We start from the raw sequence: 16721 nt of genomic DNA on the forward strand, positions 1-16721 counted from the left end.
GCGGGGGGAGCCCTGAGGCTGGGGCAGACCGACAAGACCGGGCAAACAGGCAGCCGGAGAGGAGAGGGGAGGAAGAGCCGGCTCTTTCTTTGTCTGCTCCAGCGCTTCTGCGATCCTATCTGCGGCCCCCGCGTATCGCTGAAGGGGAAAGGCTGAGGGGGGCGCGAGGGGGGCGCGCACGCCTTGGCTGCGCTGCCCAAAGTGGGATTTGAGCGGGAATTGAGGAGCGACGAGTTTGGACTTGGGTGCTGCTGCTGGAGACGGACCGCTCGGTGCCACTTCCGACTTTAAGCCTTCCTGGGAAAGTCCTCGGTGGCTGTTCTTTAATTTCTTTCTGAAGACCCATCCCCCCCTCTTCCACAGACACACACACGCGCACACTCACACACGCACGTTTGGCAGGCACAGCCCGCGGCAGCAGCACTCACTCACTCACTCACGCTGTGCTCTAAACTCGGATTTGCCCTCCAGAGCGAGCTGCACTGCTGGTCTGCTGCTGTTCGATTTGCCGTGTTTTTGTTTTGTTTTTTTAAAAACCAGGGCAGGCCACAGAGCTCTCATCTAGGAATAAAACTGTATGAGCTTCGGTGGTTGGTTGAGTCAGAGAGCAAACGTGAAGGGAGCACATAACACTGGTGGATGCCGCAGAGCTGTTCGCTGTAAGTACAAACCCGGCTGTTTCGAAAAGTGCATGGATTTGACAAGAGAGTTGCTCCATCTTGTAAAACGGTGAGAGAGAAGAACACACGCTCGCTCGCTCGCTCTTCTCTCTTGACTGGTTGAAGCTTTTAAACAGTACGAAAGACAGACCTCATCTATAACCTGTTTGCAAACAAGTCGGTGCTTTTCCAAAGATCTGATTAATCTTCCACGATGGGATAGCTACTGTACTTTTCTCCCCCCCCCCGCGTCCCTATTAATACCTAATATACGTCACCGTTTGGGGGGGGATAGTTCGTGTTGGCTGTGTTTCACAGTTCGCTACGCAGGCTTCCCACAACTCCGAAGTTACGTGGCTCTAAATTATTTATTGAATCCAACTTGCAGTTTGTGACTTGTGTCTGGTTTTCTGAAGCGTTAGGTGGTCACTGAAAAGAATAACACGCTCATAAGTGATTTTTTAAAATCATGATTTTTTTTACATACCTGAATAAAAGACAGACGTGCGAAGGGGGAAAAAAAAACCATAAGAAATACGGAGGAAGACATATGGCTGAGATTTGACAGCTCTTTTTGAAGCAGGAAATCCTGGTTCAAGTGTTTAATTTTTGCGAATACCGGCAAAACTCTGCTGAATCTGAACGGGTGGGGGCTTATCAAAGTGTCAAAATAAACAACTCCGCTACCATACTGTGTGAGGACCGATTTTACATAGAGCTGAACATTTAGAAGTAAGAACTGGAGCCTCATTAAAGTGTTACAATGCTTTATGTCACACTTACACATCTCATTCTTCATGAAGTTTATGACCTTTTTTGTTTCTTAACGTTATTTTAGAAGTGTCAACATATCGTTTTGAAATTTAAAAACATCAAATTATGTTAAATTATCCCCAAACACAGATTTTAGATACTCAGAGAAAAATGTCAAACCATAAAGTTAACATTGGAACACTTTCTAAACGAAAGCAATTTATTTGTTAATAAAATGAAAGCTGCAAAGGTCATAATTTCATACTTTTTTTTTGTTTCAGCCATGCTTTCTGTAATCTGCATTTTAACATTTTTTCTACTAGTCTCAAGAGCATTATAGATCTAATGAATGCACATCACTGAGTTTTTACAAAACAGAGTACACACACATATACATATGAAAAAGTTAGCTTTAGTATTCAATACGTAACACCTTCTTTTAAGAGCAGGTTATTATAATAATATGATCATTATCATTAACAATATTTTATAATATGTCATTTTCAACTTTAACTCAAAGTAACAGATATAGAAAACCAGCCACTGTTTCAGTTTTTGTACTCACTGTGTTTGTGTGGGGGGTGTTTATAGTTCCAAATGAAACAGAATAAATTCATGGTACTTTGGTATATATATATATATTACTTCATAGTGACTAAAAAAGAAAGTTACATTTTCGAGTTTCCCACATTATTACAGAATGGCACTTGTTTTTTGTTTTAGATTTCAGCCTTCTGTGATAATATTTCTCAAGTGTTTAAACAACCAACAATCATGTGTTGATTGAAGGAAAGGGGGGGGGGATATGGTGTTAATTAAATACATTTTTTTTTAAAAAAATGGATGGTTCCATTTTAAAATTAATATTAATTTAAACTCTCGCTCTCTGTATGTGTGGGTATATACACACGTCTATGATGAACATTGACAGAAGTTACTAGTACTTTGAAGTTATGGATAGGGGTTTCTTCCACTTAGTTCAAAGTTTGTGATTGTTTTATGGAAAAAGATTAAACTCCTGAGAGAAATGTTATGATGAAAAATATTGTCTTCAGGATTCGGGTTTAGATCACAACTATGGTTTAAAATAAGTTTTTATCTCACATGTGAGATATATTTGTTTGAATAAGCATAGTATTTTTACTTTCAAAATTTCTTTTCAGCTGCAGAAAATGTTTTAAATTACAGTCATTTTATAAGAATTGCTTCTAGCAAGAGAAAAAAAAAGTCTGGAAAACCCATAATTTAGACAAGTACCTACATTTTATTTGCTCTGTGCTGCTGAGATTTAGAATCCCTTCCCATTTACAGTTTACTTTTCACGGAACATTATTAACTTTTTGGCTTCATACATGATTTTCTGTCAGATGCTTTTGATTTGTAATTTAGCAAAGTATAATAAACAGTGCAAAAGTCATGAATTTTCTCCTGTATCCTGAGCTCTGTGGTAGGGAAAATGTGATAAAATGTGTACCTTAAGTCTTGTTTGATGATCTCTCAAAGCAAGTTTGCCTTCTGGAAATAATTTCTGGGGTTGAAGAGCATGGTATTAACAGATTTAATGTGGCTATTCAGTGGATTGGTGGAGTACTATGTGAGGTTTAACAAAATGAGAGAGACAAATTGAACATCAACAATACTACATCTGTGAAGAATTATAAATTTAATTAGGGGAAAAGGCAAACTTAAAAGATCTCATTAACTAATCAGAATTAGATTTTACTAGTTTATGATACTTAAATGTCATTTTGGTGTTACTGGCTTAAGATGCTAGTAGCTCATCCTTTTTCACTATGTACATACTAAGAGTTGCAGTATCTGTAGTAGGTGTGAAAACTTAGCATTTTATTAGCCTAGAGTCACTTACAAAATAGTGATCTTATAGTGATTATTTTAAAGAGGATCTATATCACTTTCCATTTAAAAGATAGTCGGTCAGTTTTAACTGTGCATGGTATATGCCTATTGCCCACATTTCCCACCCACCCCGCTCCATTTTAAAGTGTCCATTCTTGAATTAATTCTAATTATCATTCAAACCTTTTTCCTTGTGGTTAATTAATGAGGCATTAAACTATATTTTTGAACAACCTATACTTTATAAGTAATGTTGTCTTAGACAACAATAGACACTGAAGTACCACCCATACATGCATTTTCTCTATAAACTGGGCATCCTAAGTACAGTTCTTCACTGCACTGCAGATTTGCATCCCACATAAAAAACTGAAAACATATGAAGTGTAGCATTTTGTAAATTGTAACTAATTTCACCAACATCTGTATCTAATTGTTGTATGCATTTGCATTCTTGAGAGTAGATTTATTTTTCCTGTACCACTATGTGGATTCAGTTGACCAGTCTAAGTGAAGATTAGTAGTTTTAAAGTTATTTTGATTAAAGAATCATTTTTAAAAACCATAACACACAACACATGGTTTAAATAATCCTTAATAGGCAAAGGACTGTAACTGAAGCATGACTAATGAAAATGAAGATCTTGGACATGAAGTCTTACAGCTTATGGAGCATTAAAAAGGCATGCAAATATCTGCATCATATAGGGTATCACCTATGCAAGTATCTGCTAGTTCTGGCTTTAGAAAAGATAGCAGTGGTGGGATGTTTTATTATTGTTTATTTTCAGAACCAGTTGTTGTTGATTAGTGTTCTGGAATTAATAAATTATATTCTATATATTATTATAATCTCATCATAAAATAATATAAAAGATAAATTTATATTACTACCAGTTTGCTTTAAATTATTGTTTTCAAGTGGTCTTCCACATTTTTAACCAGAGATAGCTCTTAAGTATGCTAAGTTACCACCTATAATTTATTCAAGGTGTACAGAAGTAGCAAGAGAGACAATATCCTGAAGGCATTCTACTGCAGTGTCTAGGGTTAAGAGTAAAAAAGTTTCCATCTAACACTTGAGTCTTTTTCTCTTTCTTTTTTAAAAAAACTTTGGCTTAGTTGATACAAATACACATATGATACTCTAGTTTGAGTTGGCTTGCTATGGTCTATTAAAAAACACACTATGGAGCATTTTAAATACTGTTCAGGAAAAACATTGCAGTTTTTTTTCTCTGTGTGTGTGTTACTGAGCACTTTTTGCCATTGTGTGTAACATTATATGTTGTCTGGCTGCTTATAGGAGCAGTATACTTTTGCTCAAGTAGTAATTCTGCCAGTGATTAAAAATAACAAAAGCTACAGACACATAAGTGAGATTTGCCTGAATGACTTTTATGGCACTTAAAATGCCTCATCTCTCTTGTCTTTGTTCTGTGATCATCTAAGAGATGTCAGTTCAGGTTGAGTGGAATTCTGAATCCAGACATTTGGACAATGTATGTCCTACCTGGGGAAGTTTTGTTTGGGCTTTCAATCCAGCAGCCAGTCTTCACCTGGGCTTTATCACCTGCTGGCAGTTGTTATTGAGGAAACTGGTATCAAAGAGTATTAGTTAACTGCAGCCCAACAGAACACATTTTGTGATAACAAGAAACCATGCAATATAAGTCTGCAAAATATTTTTTGTAAAAAAAGAGTGCCTCCTAAACAGTCTGCATTTATTAAGAATGCACAAATGCTGTTAACTATTACTGTGTTTATCTAAATGATAACATGCCTTTTTTAGATAATAGCATACATACTTTGAAACTTTTTTGTACACGTTTTTCCGTATTTAGTCATTTCTAGTGTAACTTTTGTTGGGAAGGGATGAAATTGGAGGAAGGGGTATTTCTGGCCTAGTTAAATCTATTATTTCAGTTTATAGATGTATAACATAGCACTATACTTTGAATCTTTCAACATTACTTGCAGACTTTCAAAATTGACTAGAGGCTGGACACACAAACATAAATGACAGTGAGTGGGGAATGAAGATGAAAACCAATATGATAAAAGATAAGAGACTGTTAAAGAGTTAAAGGAGTGGGAGGGGAATGTAATTCAGCCAGTGATAACAAAAGCTGAAAGATCTTCAGAGGCTGCTGGGGTGCTAATGCTAGAGCTTCTGCTTCTCTTCGATATGCCTTCCCAGTTAATAGCTACCTTACCCAGGCACCTCTTCCTAAACTACCTTAGCAAGACTACTTTACATGTTGATTAGGGGAGGGGTAATCCAGTGTGCAGCTGTCACAGGCGAATGATGAATCACTATCCCGTCATTTGGCTGCCTTCCACATGACATGGGCAGGAGGGGGACAGACCTGCTGGAGGAAACAACAGTTGAGGCTTCAATTTAAAGACAATATGTCTTTCACTGCAGCAGTAACCCCCCTCCCTTCTCTTTTGGTTAAAAGACAGCATTACCTTCCCAAGGAAGATTTCTTTGTTTAGTTAGATTAAGACCTGACATGAAAGTAGAATAACAGAGGCTTCTATTTGTGTCCCTGGTTTGCAGGTGCAAAAATCCCAAACCAGTTCAGATGTTGCTGTTTCCTCAGTTTGCAGGTAAGCATAAGATCAAGATGGCTTTTCTATGAAATGAAGGGTTTTTAAAAAAAATTCTGGTGAGATATAGCAAGGATATTTGCGTGTAAATTTTAATCTGGAGTAAGAATTTTCAGTGTTTTGAGATGTAACTTAAATATGTGCCAAATATCTAGACAGTTCCATTCAGCAACAAACATTTTTCCATTGTGTGTATTGAGATAGTTTTTTTTAATTACCAGGAATTTTGTATTTAAATCTATTCCTATTAGAACTTTTGAAAGTCAGTGTCATGTATGGAAACAACTGTAGCATGGAATATTTTCCTATGAAAGTAAAATATGTTTTCATAGTAGAAAATTGTACAGTTTAAGCTCATCCATGCTTACTTGGAAGTAAATCCCACTGACATCCCTGTGATTTTCTCCCAGGTAAAGCTGAATACATTTTCAGATGTAATTGACCTGCTTTTGTAAACTTTGTGTATACTGTGTAAACCTATCCTAAGAAGGTAGGGCTTTTTCCCAACAAAAGATGTTTTAAAAATGTGAAATCCAAAAGCATTTGGGAACCTTGGCTTTTTCTTCATTCTTGAAGTGCTTTCAGTCAGCATCTGTATGTAGACCTCCCATTTTTCTAGAATGTGTTATTCGACCATTGGCTCTTAATTGCCAAATAAGTGTATACTATTTAATAGAATGCAAATAGCAGTTAATATTTTCAAAGTATTGTTTTGATTAGGAAATCACAGTATTTTATTTAATCAGTTAAGATACACAAAAGAGATGATATAAGTAAAATATTGACTTTTTAATACTGATTTTCAGTTCTTGTTTTATTTTGGTTAAGATACACAAAAGAGATGATATAGTCAGTAAAATATTGACTTTTAAATACTGATTTTCAGTTCTTGTTTTATTTTGTTTAAGTGACAGTTCAAGTACTGCAAAGTGCTAAGGCATACTAATGCTTGTATAGCTTCACTGTATGTTGGCCTTATCCCTTTTCAATTGGGCACGCTTTAAGTAATCCACAAAGCAAACAAGAGAGTAGACATAATGTTTAATGCTGCATTTGTTTCAGCGGAAACAGAGGAACAATTAAGTAGTTTGCTAGAGTAAACACATGCATCATGAATATCTCATTCCTTGTCAGTAGACTGTAGATTTAACTATTACTTAATGTGTTTTGTTTGGTTTGGAAGCCCATTAAATTGCAATTGGGTGGTAAATTACATGCAAGCAAACAGTATAAGTTTATGGCTTTTGGGATGTAGTTTTTAATCCATTTTTATTTTTTTGCCATTCATACATATTCTATTAAAAATAATTGGTATGGACTGACAAAAGGTATTTTTAGTCTTTTAGAGCTTGAATTTTATAAATATTAGCATTAATCATGAATTGATTACATGGAATTACCCAAATAAATTGAGACAGACTATTTTGAGAATATAATCATGCACTTAAAATAGTATAACTGGTCATATAGTTGATAAGTGGAAGGATGAAAATTGTTCTTCCATAATCAGATTGAATGTATTAGTCAAATTTGCTAACTTTTTTTTAGGTCTATGGAAATGCAGGATCTAGCCAGCCCACATAGCCGTCTAAGTGGTAGTAGTGAATCCCCTAATGGTCCAAAACTTGATAATTCTCACATAAATAATAATTCCATGACACCCAATGGCACAGAAGGTGAGTTCTTATTTCTCTTTGAATACTCCTAATATATGATGTTGCCTTAGGCCTAGTTCTGATGCCAAACCTGTGTCTAGGGATATACCACTTCATATAGCACATGGTGTACATAAAGAACAACAGAATGCCAGGGGAGAAATAAAATGTTTGTTCTCGAACATCTCATTGTCTATGTGGAAGATTTGTTTTTGTATGGTGGTAACACCCCCTCACCCAAAGAGTCTGAAGATATATCAGCTCTGTGAGACGTTACTGTGCAATTCTATGCAGCATTACTGCTGAACTGAATAATGCTGCATAGGACTGTCAGTTATCCATTCTATATTAAGTAATTTGCCTAAATTTACAGAATGTTCCTACTCTCTAGATTTCAATGTTTTGTGCAGTATGATGTTAAATACTTACAACTCTCAGTATTATCAGTTTGATTGGTTTGATATGGACATAATTGATCATAAATTGACTATAGCAATAAATGTGGCTTCAGGGTCGTATAATATATATTTACACTGTGCTTTCACTTTGCATTGTTAAATCTGTAATAATAACAAAAATTTGTGATACAGACAAATTAAGTAATACAGGCCTCAATGCTTTTGTCTCCCATTGTAGCATGTTTACCTCTTAGGTAGCTCAGTAGTGGAAAGTATAAACAGCTGTAGTTTGTGCAGTGTACATGTATTACACTGTAAGAGATGAGAATTAATAGGTATGCTAAAACCCTACATGTGCACACAGAATGAGTAGGGTGGTCTTGGCATATCAATAGTATTAGGATAATCCATCTGAGGTTTTTCTGAGGAATGTTGAAGATGTTCATATAAATTATTTGTAATAAATGTCAGTTGTTCTGAATCTAAGTTAACAGAATCTAAGTCTTAAATTTTAGCATTTCTTTATCATTAGATAGTATTGTATGTTAAAAACAAATTTATGAAAATTAGACATTTTTGTTAGATTGGTTATGTATTTTAAGAAAATGCATCAGTCAAACAAATGATATTGTCTATTCATCAGATACTTGTGCACACCTTCTCCCAAACATTTCTCCTCTAATTTCTTAATCTAAAAGTATTTGGGATATCATATGTAGTACCAGGCTATGCTTCATTTGTACTTTTACCTGTCATTTCCATTGAATCAGATAGATCTAGATGCTCTTTTAATTTCTCTAAACTACACATTAAAGCAGCATTTAGATTATCTGATTTATCTAGTCTTTTCACAGAGTATATATATTGTATTAATTGAAAATGTAGTGATGAGTTTAGTCCTGTAATCTACTTTGAAACTTTTAACTTCAGGTTTTGAAACCTAAGCATACTTTAACTCATCCTAGTGATCAACCCATAAGACCTGCTTCCTGTTCCTAAATAAACAGACTTAGAAGTTAAGTCAATGGAATGGATTGATTTCAATGGAACTTATTTCCAAGTAAAGTGTGCTTAGGATCAGAGCCTGCAGTGCTGCCTTTAATATAATTTCTTTATAGGAAATAGTTTTTGATGGACTTTTTCTACATATGCTTATGGGATGTATGTAAAAAAGTACTAGCACTTTATTTTCTTTGTAATTTTCCTTCAGGTGACATGACTCTGCTCAGCACTGCAGACTGGTTGTTAAATTCTAATACACAGACCACTGCAGGTTTGTGTAGCCTTGGTGAATGCACAATTGTTAGCATGCATGTTAAGGTTTTGCAAATTCTCAGAAAGTTCTGACTAAAAGTGTAAAATGCTGTGGGTTATTTTCAGTGATGAGCCTGATTTTGCCGGGGGGGGGGGGGGTATCTAATCCGGGTTTAATTCCCATGCACTAGCAAGGCCAAACCTGCTTTTCAGCGATATATGCAACTTCCACTGAACACAGTGGGAGCTGTTCTATCTCCTTTATATGAATTAATGTTACTTTAGTTTGCAGAATATTGGAAGGTAGACAATATCAATTTAAAACTAAAATTATTACAAAGACTAAAATATTCTTATAGTAGATTGTGTCTACTTTTATTTTCCGTATGTTTATTTTAAAATTATTCAGATAGAGCTGCTTGTTTATTGCATGTGCGATAAAATAGGTTACAGAATAAACAGGTGATCAGTGTTTGATAACGGCTAAGGATAGAATGGACCAGATTCTTACATATACTGTGACCTTATCACTACAACAGCATTGCAGTCACATCTTAATTTAAATGAAAATAGGTCTTGCAGATTGTATGGGATTGTTTTTGCATGTTAATAAATTGATTCAGAAGCAATTGTGACATCATTAAGGAATATTACAATCCAGAACCTTGTAGGGTTAAATGCGTTCTCTGAGTTAAAGAAATGCCAAAATGAAATGGCATGTCAAACCTATATTCTTTAATACTTTTCAAATGTGCCTCTTATGTACTACAGGAGGATGTGGTTGATAGATGTCTATCTGTCGTTAGCTAATATTTTTCCCTTCACACTTAGTGGTTAACCTTTTTAGAGCAAGGAATTTGAGTTTAGTTGGGTGATGGAATATTTTGCTACAATTTGTACTTAGTATGTTTTTATGTATTACACCGTCAGAAGTCTTCATGCTGCTTACATAACACCCATATTTGTGGGAACAAAAGATCTATCCAGAAGTGACAGAATACGACTGAACCAAATTAATATAATGCATCTTAACATCTTGTGGTACTATGGGGAGAAATGCTATTTATTTATCCTGATCCTTAGTGTGTTTACTCAGAAAAAGTCCCAATCAATTCAGAAAGATTTCCCCCCCAAAATTAAGTTTATGTTTTGGATTACAGTTTATTAATTTATTTCCTTTAGTAAGTTTCAGGATTTATTATTTTTGCCTCATAAGTTACAGTTTTTGTTTTGCGTCATACCCACATTCCTTTGATTCATGTTGGGAGAAAATGAAAGTATTGCTGAAGTTACAACTTGTTACCTTTGTCATAAACTCTGCTCTGATCCCAGATGGGGAATCAGTATTCAGATAGGGATGGAATAGGGAAAGTGAATCTTGACTCATAGCAAAACTGTTTAGGCACTTATCAAAATGATACCTACAAAAACAATTATTATAGGTAATAATAGCAAATACATGATTGGATGCTATGACTGGCAAAAGAAGCTTTTAATTATTCAGCTATATAGTGAGCATTTTTGCAACACTGTTTCAAAACAGACCAGAGGTGGCAAGGAAAAGGTCCAGCAGACTATTTTGTGCTGTGTATGATTATTGAAGTGAATAAGCAAATCAGATGTTCAGTCACATTTTTAATGGTATGAAGTGTTTTGGGATGCTCGCAATACGTCATATGTTATAGAGGGTTCAAATTGTTGTAGTACTGGAATAGATGTGCTGGTATTAACAAATATCTGTCAGTATAATAGAAGAAGGTTATGTGCTGTTGTGAAAGATAGTAGTGAGGTAGATTTTCATGTCTACCTTTTTTGTATAAAAGCAATGCTTCGATAGCATTATTTTTGGGGAAAAAATGCTATAAGAAAAATGCAACATACTGATTATCTCATCATTGGTGCAGCAGCAACTTCAGGTTGCCAGATTAATCCATTCAGTGTATGTTTGTATGTGCATGCCTATAAGTAGCCAATACAGAAATACTCTTCATTTCATCCTTTATTTTATGTGGTAGAATTGTAGGTAGAATTACTCAGCACTAATAACCTAACTTACTCCAGAGATCATTTGGTGGAGGGTAAACTGTTATGGCAGATTTGACTGCCTTCCCTGTACGTTTGTGCATATTTTAATTTCTGTGTATTTTTAGGTGCAATATTTGCATTTTTAAATTTTGTGCATTGTTTAATCTGCGTTTTTTCATCTTGCTAGTGGACTGCAAAGTTTTGTGTTCTTATGATTTGGTGTTGCATTGTTAGCTGCCTTGAGTCTGAGCAGATAAGGAAATATAAAAGTATTTAAAATAAATAAATCAAAATGAACACATTGGTAATGGGGACAGCTTCTTACGTGTAACTAGGGCTTCTGAGATCTCCCTTCTTATTGAAGCACTCCACAATTTCTGAAAGGTGGAGATCCTCTGAAGTGGCATCCAATGTGGTACAAGGTGCTGCAACTGGAAGAGGAAATTGTGGAAGCTCATAGGTCTTACCTCATACATGGATCTCAGCCATTGGATGCAATCCAGAGAATGTCAGGGATACCTAAATCCTGTTCAAATCAATGAGCAATGTATTAGGTCCCTTTTATTTCAGTGGAATATGAGCATCTTGTGAGATCTAATTTCCTATGGTTTGATATAACTTACCTTCAACTGAGCACATGTAGTATCATAATATTACAGATAGATCTTCATGTGTTCTTAGCCTGTAAGTACGGGAATTTATTAAAATTACCTGGCTGTAATGTATGCATTTTGACATTTTGTGTGAATTGAATGTGCTATTATAAGCATTTTATTCCTTTCACTGTTACTTGTAATTTTCTAAACATTTACAATGGGGTTATCATTGGTCCAGATGTGTCAATTTTTATCCATTTTTTATTCTGATGCTAATTTTTATGTTTCTACCTATTGCCAGTCTTATGTAATTTCAGTAGGGTTGCCAGCCTCCAGGGGAGGCCTGGAGATCTCCTGTTTTTGCAACTGATCTCCAGCTGACAGAGATCAGTCTACCAATGTCATTTTGCAATTTTTGTTCACTTCCTCCTTATGTTCTTACTCTTCCTGCCTCTTAATTATCCTGTTACATTATATTTCTTATGTTTCCAATTTGAAGGGAAAAAATTAAGAACTTTAGTGTTCTTAACTTTATTACTATACTGTTTAGATGTGTGAGAGGTTGAATAGTAGGGTACATTTTAGTTCTGGTCTGTCATGCAGTTATTAACTTGGGTGACAGTAAGATAACTCTTTGCTAAAGCAGTAACATACTATTTCTGTCTTAGTAGAGCAGCTAATAGGTATTTTATTTTCACACTTCCCACTTTGTTTAAATTGGGATACTTGAATCTGGAAGTCATTTTGCTATCAGGCAGTGGCCATATATGGGAAGCATTAGCTGAACAAGGAAATCTTGGGACCTTCATGGTACTCTGGATAGGTTGGTTTTCAGTATGTTATGCTATATAAAAGACATGTCCTAAGCCCCACCTTTGGTTTGCAGAAGGCATAGATGGTTATACTCTGTATATTTAGGAAAGGGGAAGCCTAACATTTGTTTTCACTGGAGAAATTGTATTTTTGAAACACAAGTTGTTTTTTAAAATTGTAAACTCCAATTTAGAATCTGTATTCATGATATAACAGTTAATATAGAGAAGTTAATAATAAATACAAATGTGGACCAGAGTTCACCAGTAATTAAATCTTGTGGCAAAACTTAGTCCTTTCATCTATATATCTAATTCCAACAGAGGGCGTGTTGTGCGGATACTTATTTCCACTAACAGGAAGCTCACTCTGCCCCAACAGCTTTTCCTACATAGTCAGTATACTTCCTGTGTCTGCAGAAAAATCCAAGAAGTAAAAAAATCCCTCCAGGGATGGCTGAATTCCCCCCAATACCTTTTGAAATGGCCTCTGCAGGGATCTAACTCCAGGCATCAACGGTGAGAGAGAGATTAGAACGTTCAGGGAGGCAGTGGGGGCAGCCCCGTAGCTAGGGAATTCTTTGGGAGGGGGCCTTGGGGGGGCCCACCAGCTAATTAAATGGAAGTACAGTGCAGGTGGTAAGTTGGAGCACTTTGGGGGCAGCCCTGGAGGGAGGGGGCCCAAAAGAAACACAAGTCTAGAATCCAGTTGTAATTCTGGGGGGTCCCCAAGTCCCATTTGGAGGTTGGCAACTCTAGGCCTGGCAGTATAGGGTTGCCAGGTCCCCCCTGATTTGCATGACTCACCTAGCCTTGGCTGCTTGCTACCATTCATCAGCAGCCACCCTATGAAAGCCAGTGAGGTGCAGCAGTTAGAGCTTCAAAGTAGGGTCTGCAAGACCCAGGTTCAGATCCTCATCTTGCAGTGGAAGCTGGCTGCGTGATTTTGGACCAGTCACATATTTCAGCCTAACCAACCTCATAGGGTTGTTGTGCAGATAAAAAGGAGGAGGGAATAATGAAAGCTGCTTTGGTCCCCACTGTGGAGAAAGGCTGTAATTTTCCTAGGTAGAGGCTGGGGGTGGAGATGAAAAGCAGAAGACAGAGAGGCAGATAAAGGTAAACTGGCTGTTAAATAAATAAATACGGTTGCCAACTCCAGGTTGGGAAATTCCTGGACATTTGAGGGGTGGAGCAGAAAAAGAGAGAGAAAGAGTGATGAAGTGGGGAGGCAGAAAAACAATGAGAAAGATGACAGGTCAGAAAGAGAGAGGAAGTCATATGCATGGAGGAGAAATAGAGAGCAAGAAAAGGGGGGCAGAGGGGAGAAATAGTGTGAGAGAGGTAGGGGGTGAGGAGAGGAAGCAAAGGTGTGATGAATGAGATAATTATCCCGCATGTTCCTTGCAGGCCTCCACTTGTTATTTATAAAATAAAACCTAACCACTACACCACACTAGCTTTTGGGGGGTGGCTGATGTTAAACAGTAGCAAGCAGCCAGGACTGCACAAGTCATGAAACTTGCATGGTAGCACCAGTGGTTGCTGCTGGCGCTAGACCAAATAAGTCCTCCCTCAAAGGACAAAATTGCCCTGGAGAGGCCCCTTCCCCCTTCCCCTGCCTTCTACATACAGGAACCAAGCCATGGCCTCAGTCTCTAAATTTAGGTATCCACAGATTGGGACATACTGAGAATTAGAGATATTACTAAGCTATATGCCAGTGTGCCATATTAATGTGAAATATTAAAATATATAGCAGAGTGAAAGGGAAATTCTGAAATTTCAAGAGGTTTTATGTGGTGGGAAGACAAAGCCTTTTCAGCACAGTTTTGCAGGTTAAACTTGCAGGTATTGCCAACATTCGCTGGATTATGGAGAAAGCAAGAGAGTACCAGAAAAACATCTACTTCTGCTTCATTGACTATGCTAAAGCCTTTGACTGTGTGGATCACAACAAACTATGGCAGGTCCTTAAAGAGATGGGAGTACCAGACCACCTCACATGTCTCTTGAGAAACCTGTATAAGGGTCAAGAAGCAACAGTTAGAACCGGATATGGAACAACTGATTGGTTTAGCATAGGAAAAGGAGTACGACAAGGATGTATATTGTCACCTTGCTTATTTAATATATATGCAGAGTACATCATGCGAAATGCTGGCCTGGATGAATCACAAGCGGGAATTAAGATTGCTGGGGAAAAGATCAACAACCTCAGATATGCAGACGATACCACTCTAATGGCAGAAAGTGAAGAGGACCTAAAGAGCCTCTTGCTCAGGGTAAAAGAGGAGAGCGCAAAAGTGGGCTTGAAGCTCAACATCAAAAAAACTAAGATCATGGCATCCGGCCCCATCACTCCTTGGCAAATAGAAGGGGAAGTCGTGGAAGTAGTGACAGACTTCACGTTCCTGGGATCCCAAATCACCGCAGACTGTGACAGCAGCCATGAAATTAAAAGACACCTGCTCCTTGGGAGGAAAGTGATGGCGAACCTAAGCAGCATGATAAAAAGTAGAGACATCTCCCTGCCAACAAAAGTCCGTATGGTCAAAGCAATGGTATTCCCAGTAGTCATGTATGGCTGCGAGAGTTGGACTATAAGGAAGGCCGAGCGCCGAAGAATAGATTCTTTTGAACTATGGTGCTGGAGAAGACTCTTGAGAGTCCCTTGGACTGCAAGAAGATCAAATCAGTCAATCCTAAAAGAAATCAACCCTGACTGTTCCCTGGAAGGCCAGATAATGAAACTGAAGCTCAAATACTTTGGCCACCAAATGAGAAGGGAGCACTCACTGGAGAAGACCCTGATGCTGGGAAAGATTGAAGGTCAAAGAAGACGGGGACGGCAAAGGATGAGAGGGTTAGACAGTGCCATAGATGCAACGAACATGAAATTGAGCCAACTTCAGAGGACGGCGGAAGACCAGAAGGCCTGGCGTGATCTGGTCCATGGGGTCGCAAAGAGTCGGACTTGACTGTGTGACTGAACAACAACAAAATGAGAAATATAGTACAATTATATTACAAATACAGTGTATATGATGTTTTCACCATAGAAATTTCATTTTTAGTAAGAGCAACAAAAAGTCTTTGATCAGCACCCATATTCTATAGTGAAACTCTAGCTGGACTGCTTTTTTGTTTGTTTGTTTTGCACAAACCATAGACAAGTGGCTCTACAAACATTTCCTTTTCGGCGTTGTCATCTACACATCTGTAAATAGCATCCACAAAATTCTGTCGTGGTTTTCTTTCTGTAAACAAAAAAGCCCCAGGGGCATAATATAACCTAGAGAAAAGTCTGATTTTGTATTTGGGATGTTTTTTGCCCCAGCAAATGTAACATTGGGAATATTGAGATAGATAAACAAATACATTGTTGAGGTTTTTTTAAAGAAAACACGGATCCAAGGAAGTTGGGGAAGGATTCTTAAATGTTCAGGAGAGATACACCCCATCCCTCTTTTCACAAAAGACAACCTGCTAATATTCCATAGAACTAGCATGTTACTAAATATGAAAAACAGGGTGGAGTCTAAAGAAAAGGGACATTCTATCTCATATGAAAGTGCATGAAGGCTCTAGGTGTTTGAAATAGACTGTAGGAGTTGTAAGTTTCTTTCTGGGACATGTGACTATCATTATATACAATGGGTTTTAGGTAGTAAATACACCCAAATATAATTGTGTAAAGTGTTTCACAGAGTTGTCATATTAGTTTAAAGATTTAACAGATTTATTGTGGCATACGATTTTGTGGTCAAGAGAGTCAATTTGTGCATCTTTAAGCTGCCATAAGAATCTTTGTTGTTTTTTCTGCAACAAACTCACAAGAGTATCTTCTGGGATTCATTGTCAGTGAATTTAAATCAATATGAAATCTCTTTAAGATAATTGAATATAAAACAATAAATATTATACCCTGTACTTCAGTTGCATTTATCAGACCAGTGATCTTCATTAATGCAAAGGTCTGTTTACATAAATCGTTCAAGGGTTGCTAAAACAAAACATATTTACATTACCTAAGAGTATAATCCAAAACCTCATGTGCCCATTTGGTTTTTGTGCAAAATAGTTTGTACTTACACCT

General features: G+C 37.0%; 1 protein-coding gene across 13 annotated transcripts in view; it reads left to right on the plus strand.

Moving 5' to 3' along the window:
• Nucleotides 1-549: 549 nt before the first annotated feature.
• EYA1 (EYA transcriptional coactivator and phosphatase 1) overlaps nucleotides 550-16721 on the plus strand; it is a 132282-nt gene continuing 116110 nt past the window's right edge. For 7 of the 13 annotated variants that reach the window (XM_015423883.1, XM_015423884.1, XM_015423886.1 and 4 more), the window contains exons 1-3: nucleotides 550-659; nucleotides 5833-5882; nucleotides 7431-7558. In XM_015423883.1, coding sequence (XP_015279369.1) covers nucleotides 7435-7558 — 124 coding nt within the window. In that variant the 5' untranslated portion in view covers nucleotides 550-659; nucleotides 5833-5882; nucleotides 7431-7434. Of the gene's footprint in view, nucleotides 660-5705; nucleotides 5883-7430; nucleotides 7559-9145; nucleotides 9209-16721 lie in introns of those variants that run through there. The other 6 variants (XM_015423876.1, XM_015423880.1, XM_015423881.1 and 3 more) reach the window with 2 other exon arrangements.

Source organism: Gekko japonicus, unplaced genomic scaffold (genome assembly GCF_001447785.1).
Source record: "Gekko japonicus isolate JY-2015 unplaced genomic scaffold, Gekko_japonicus_V1.1 scaffold289, whole genome shotgun sequence".
NCBI lineage: Eukaryota > Metazoa > Chordata > Lepidosauria > Squamata > Gekkonidae > Gekko > Gekko japonicus.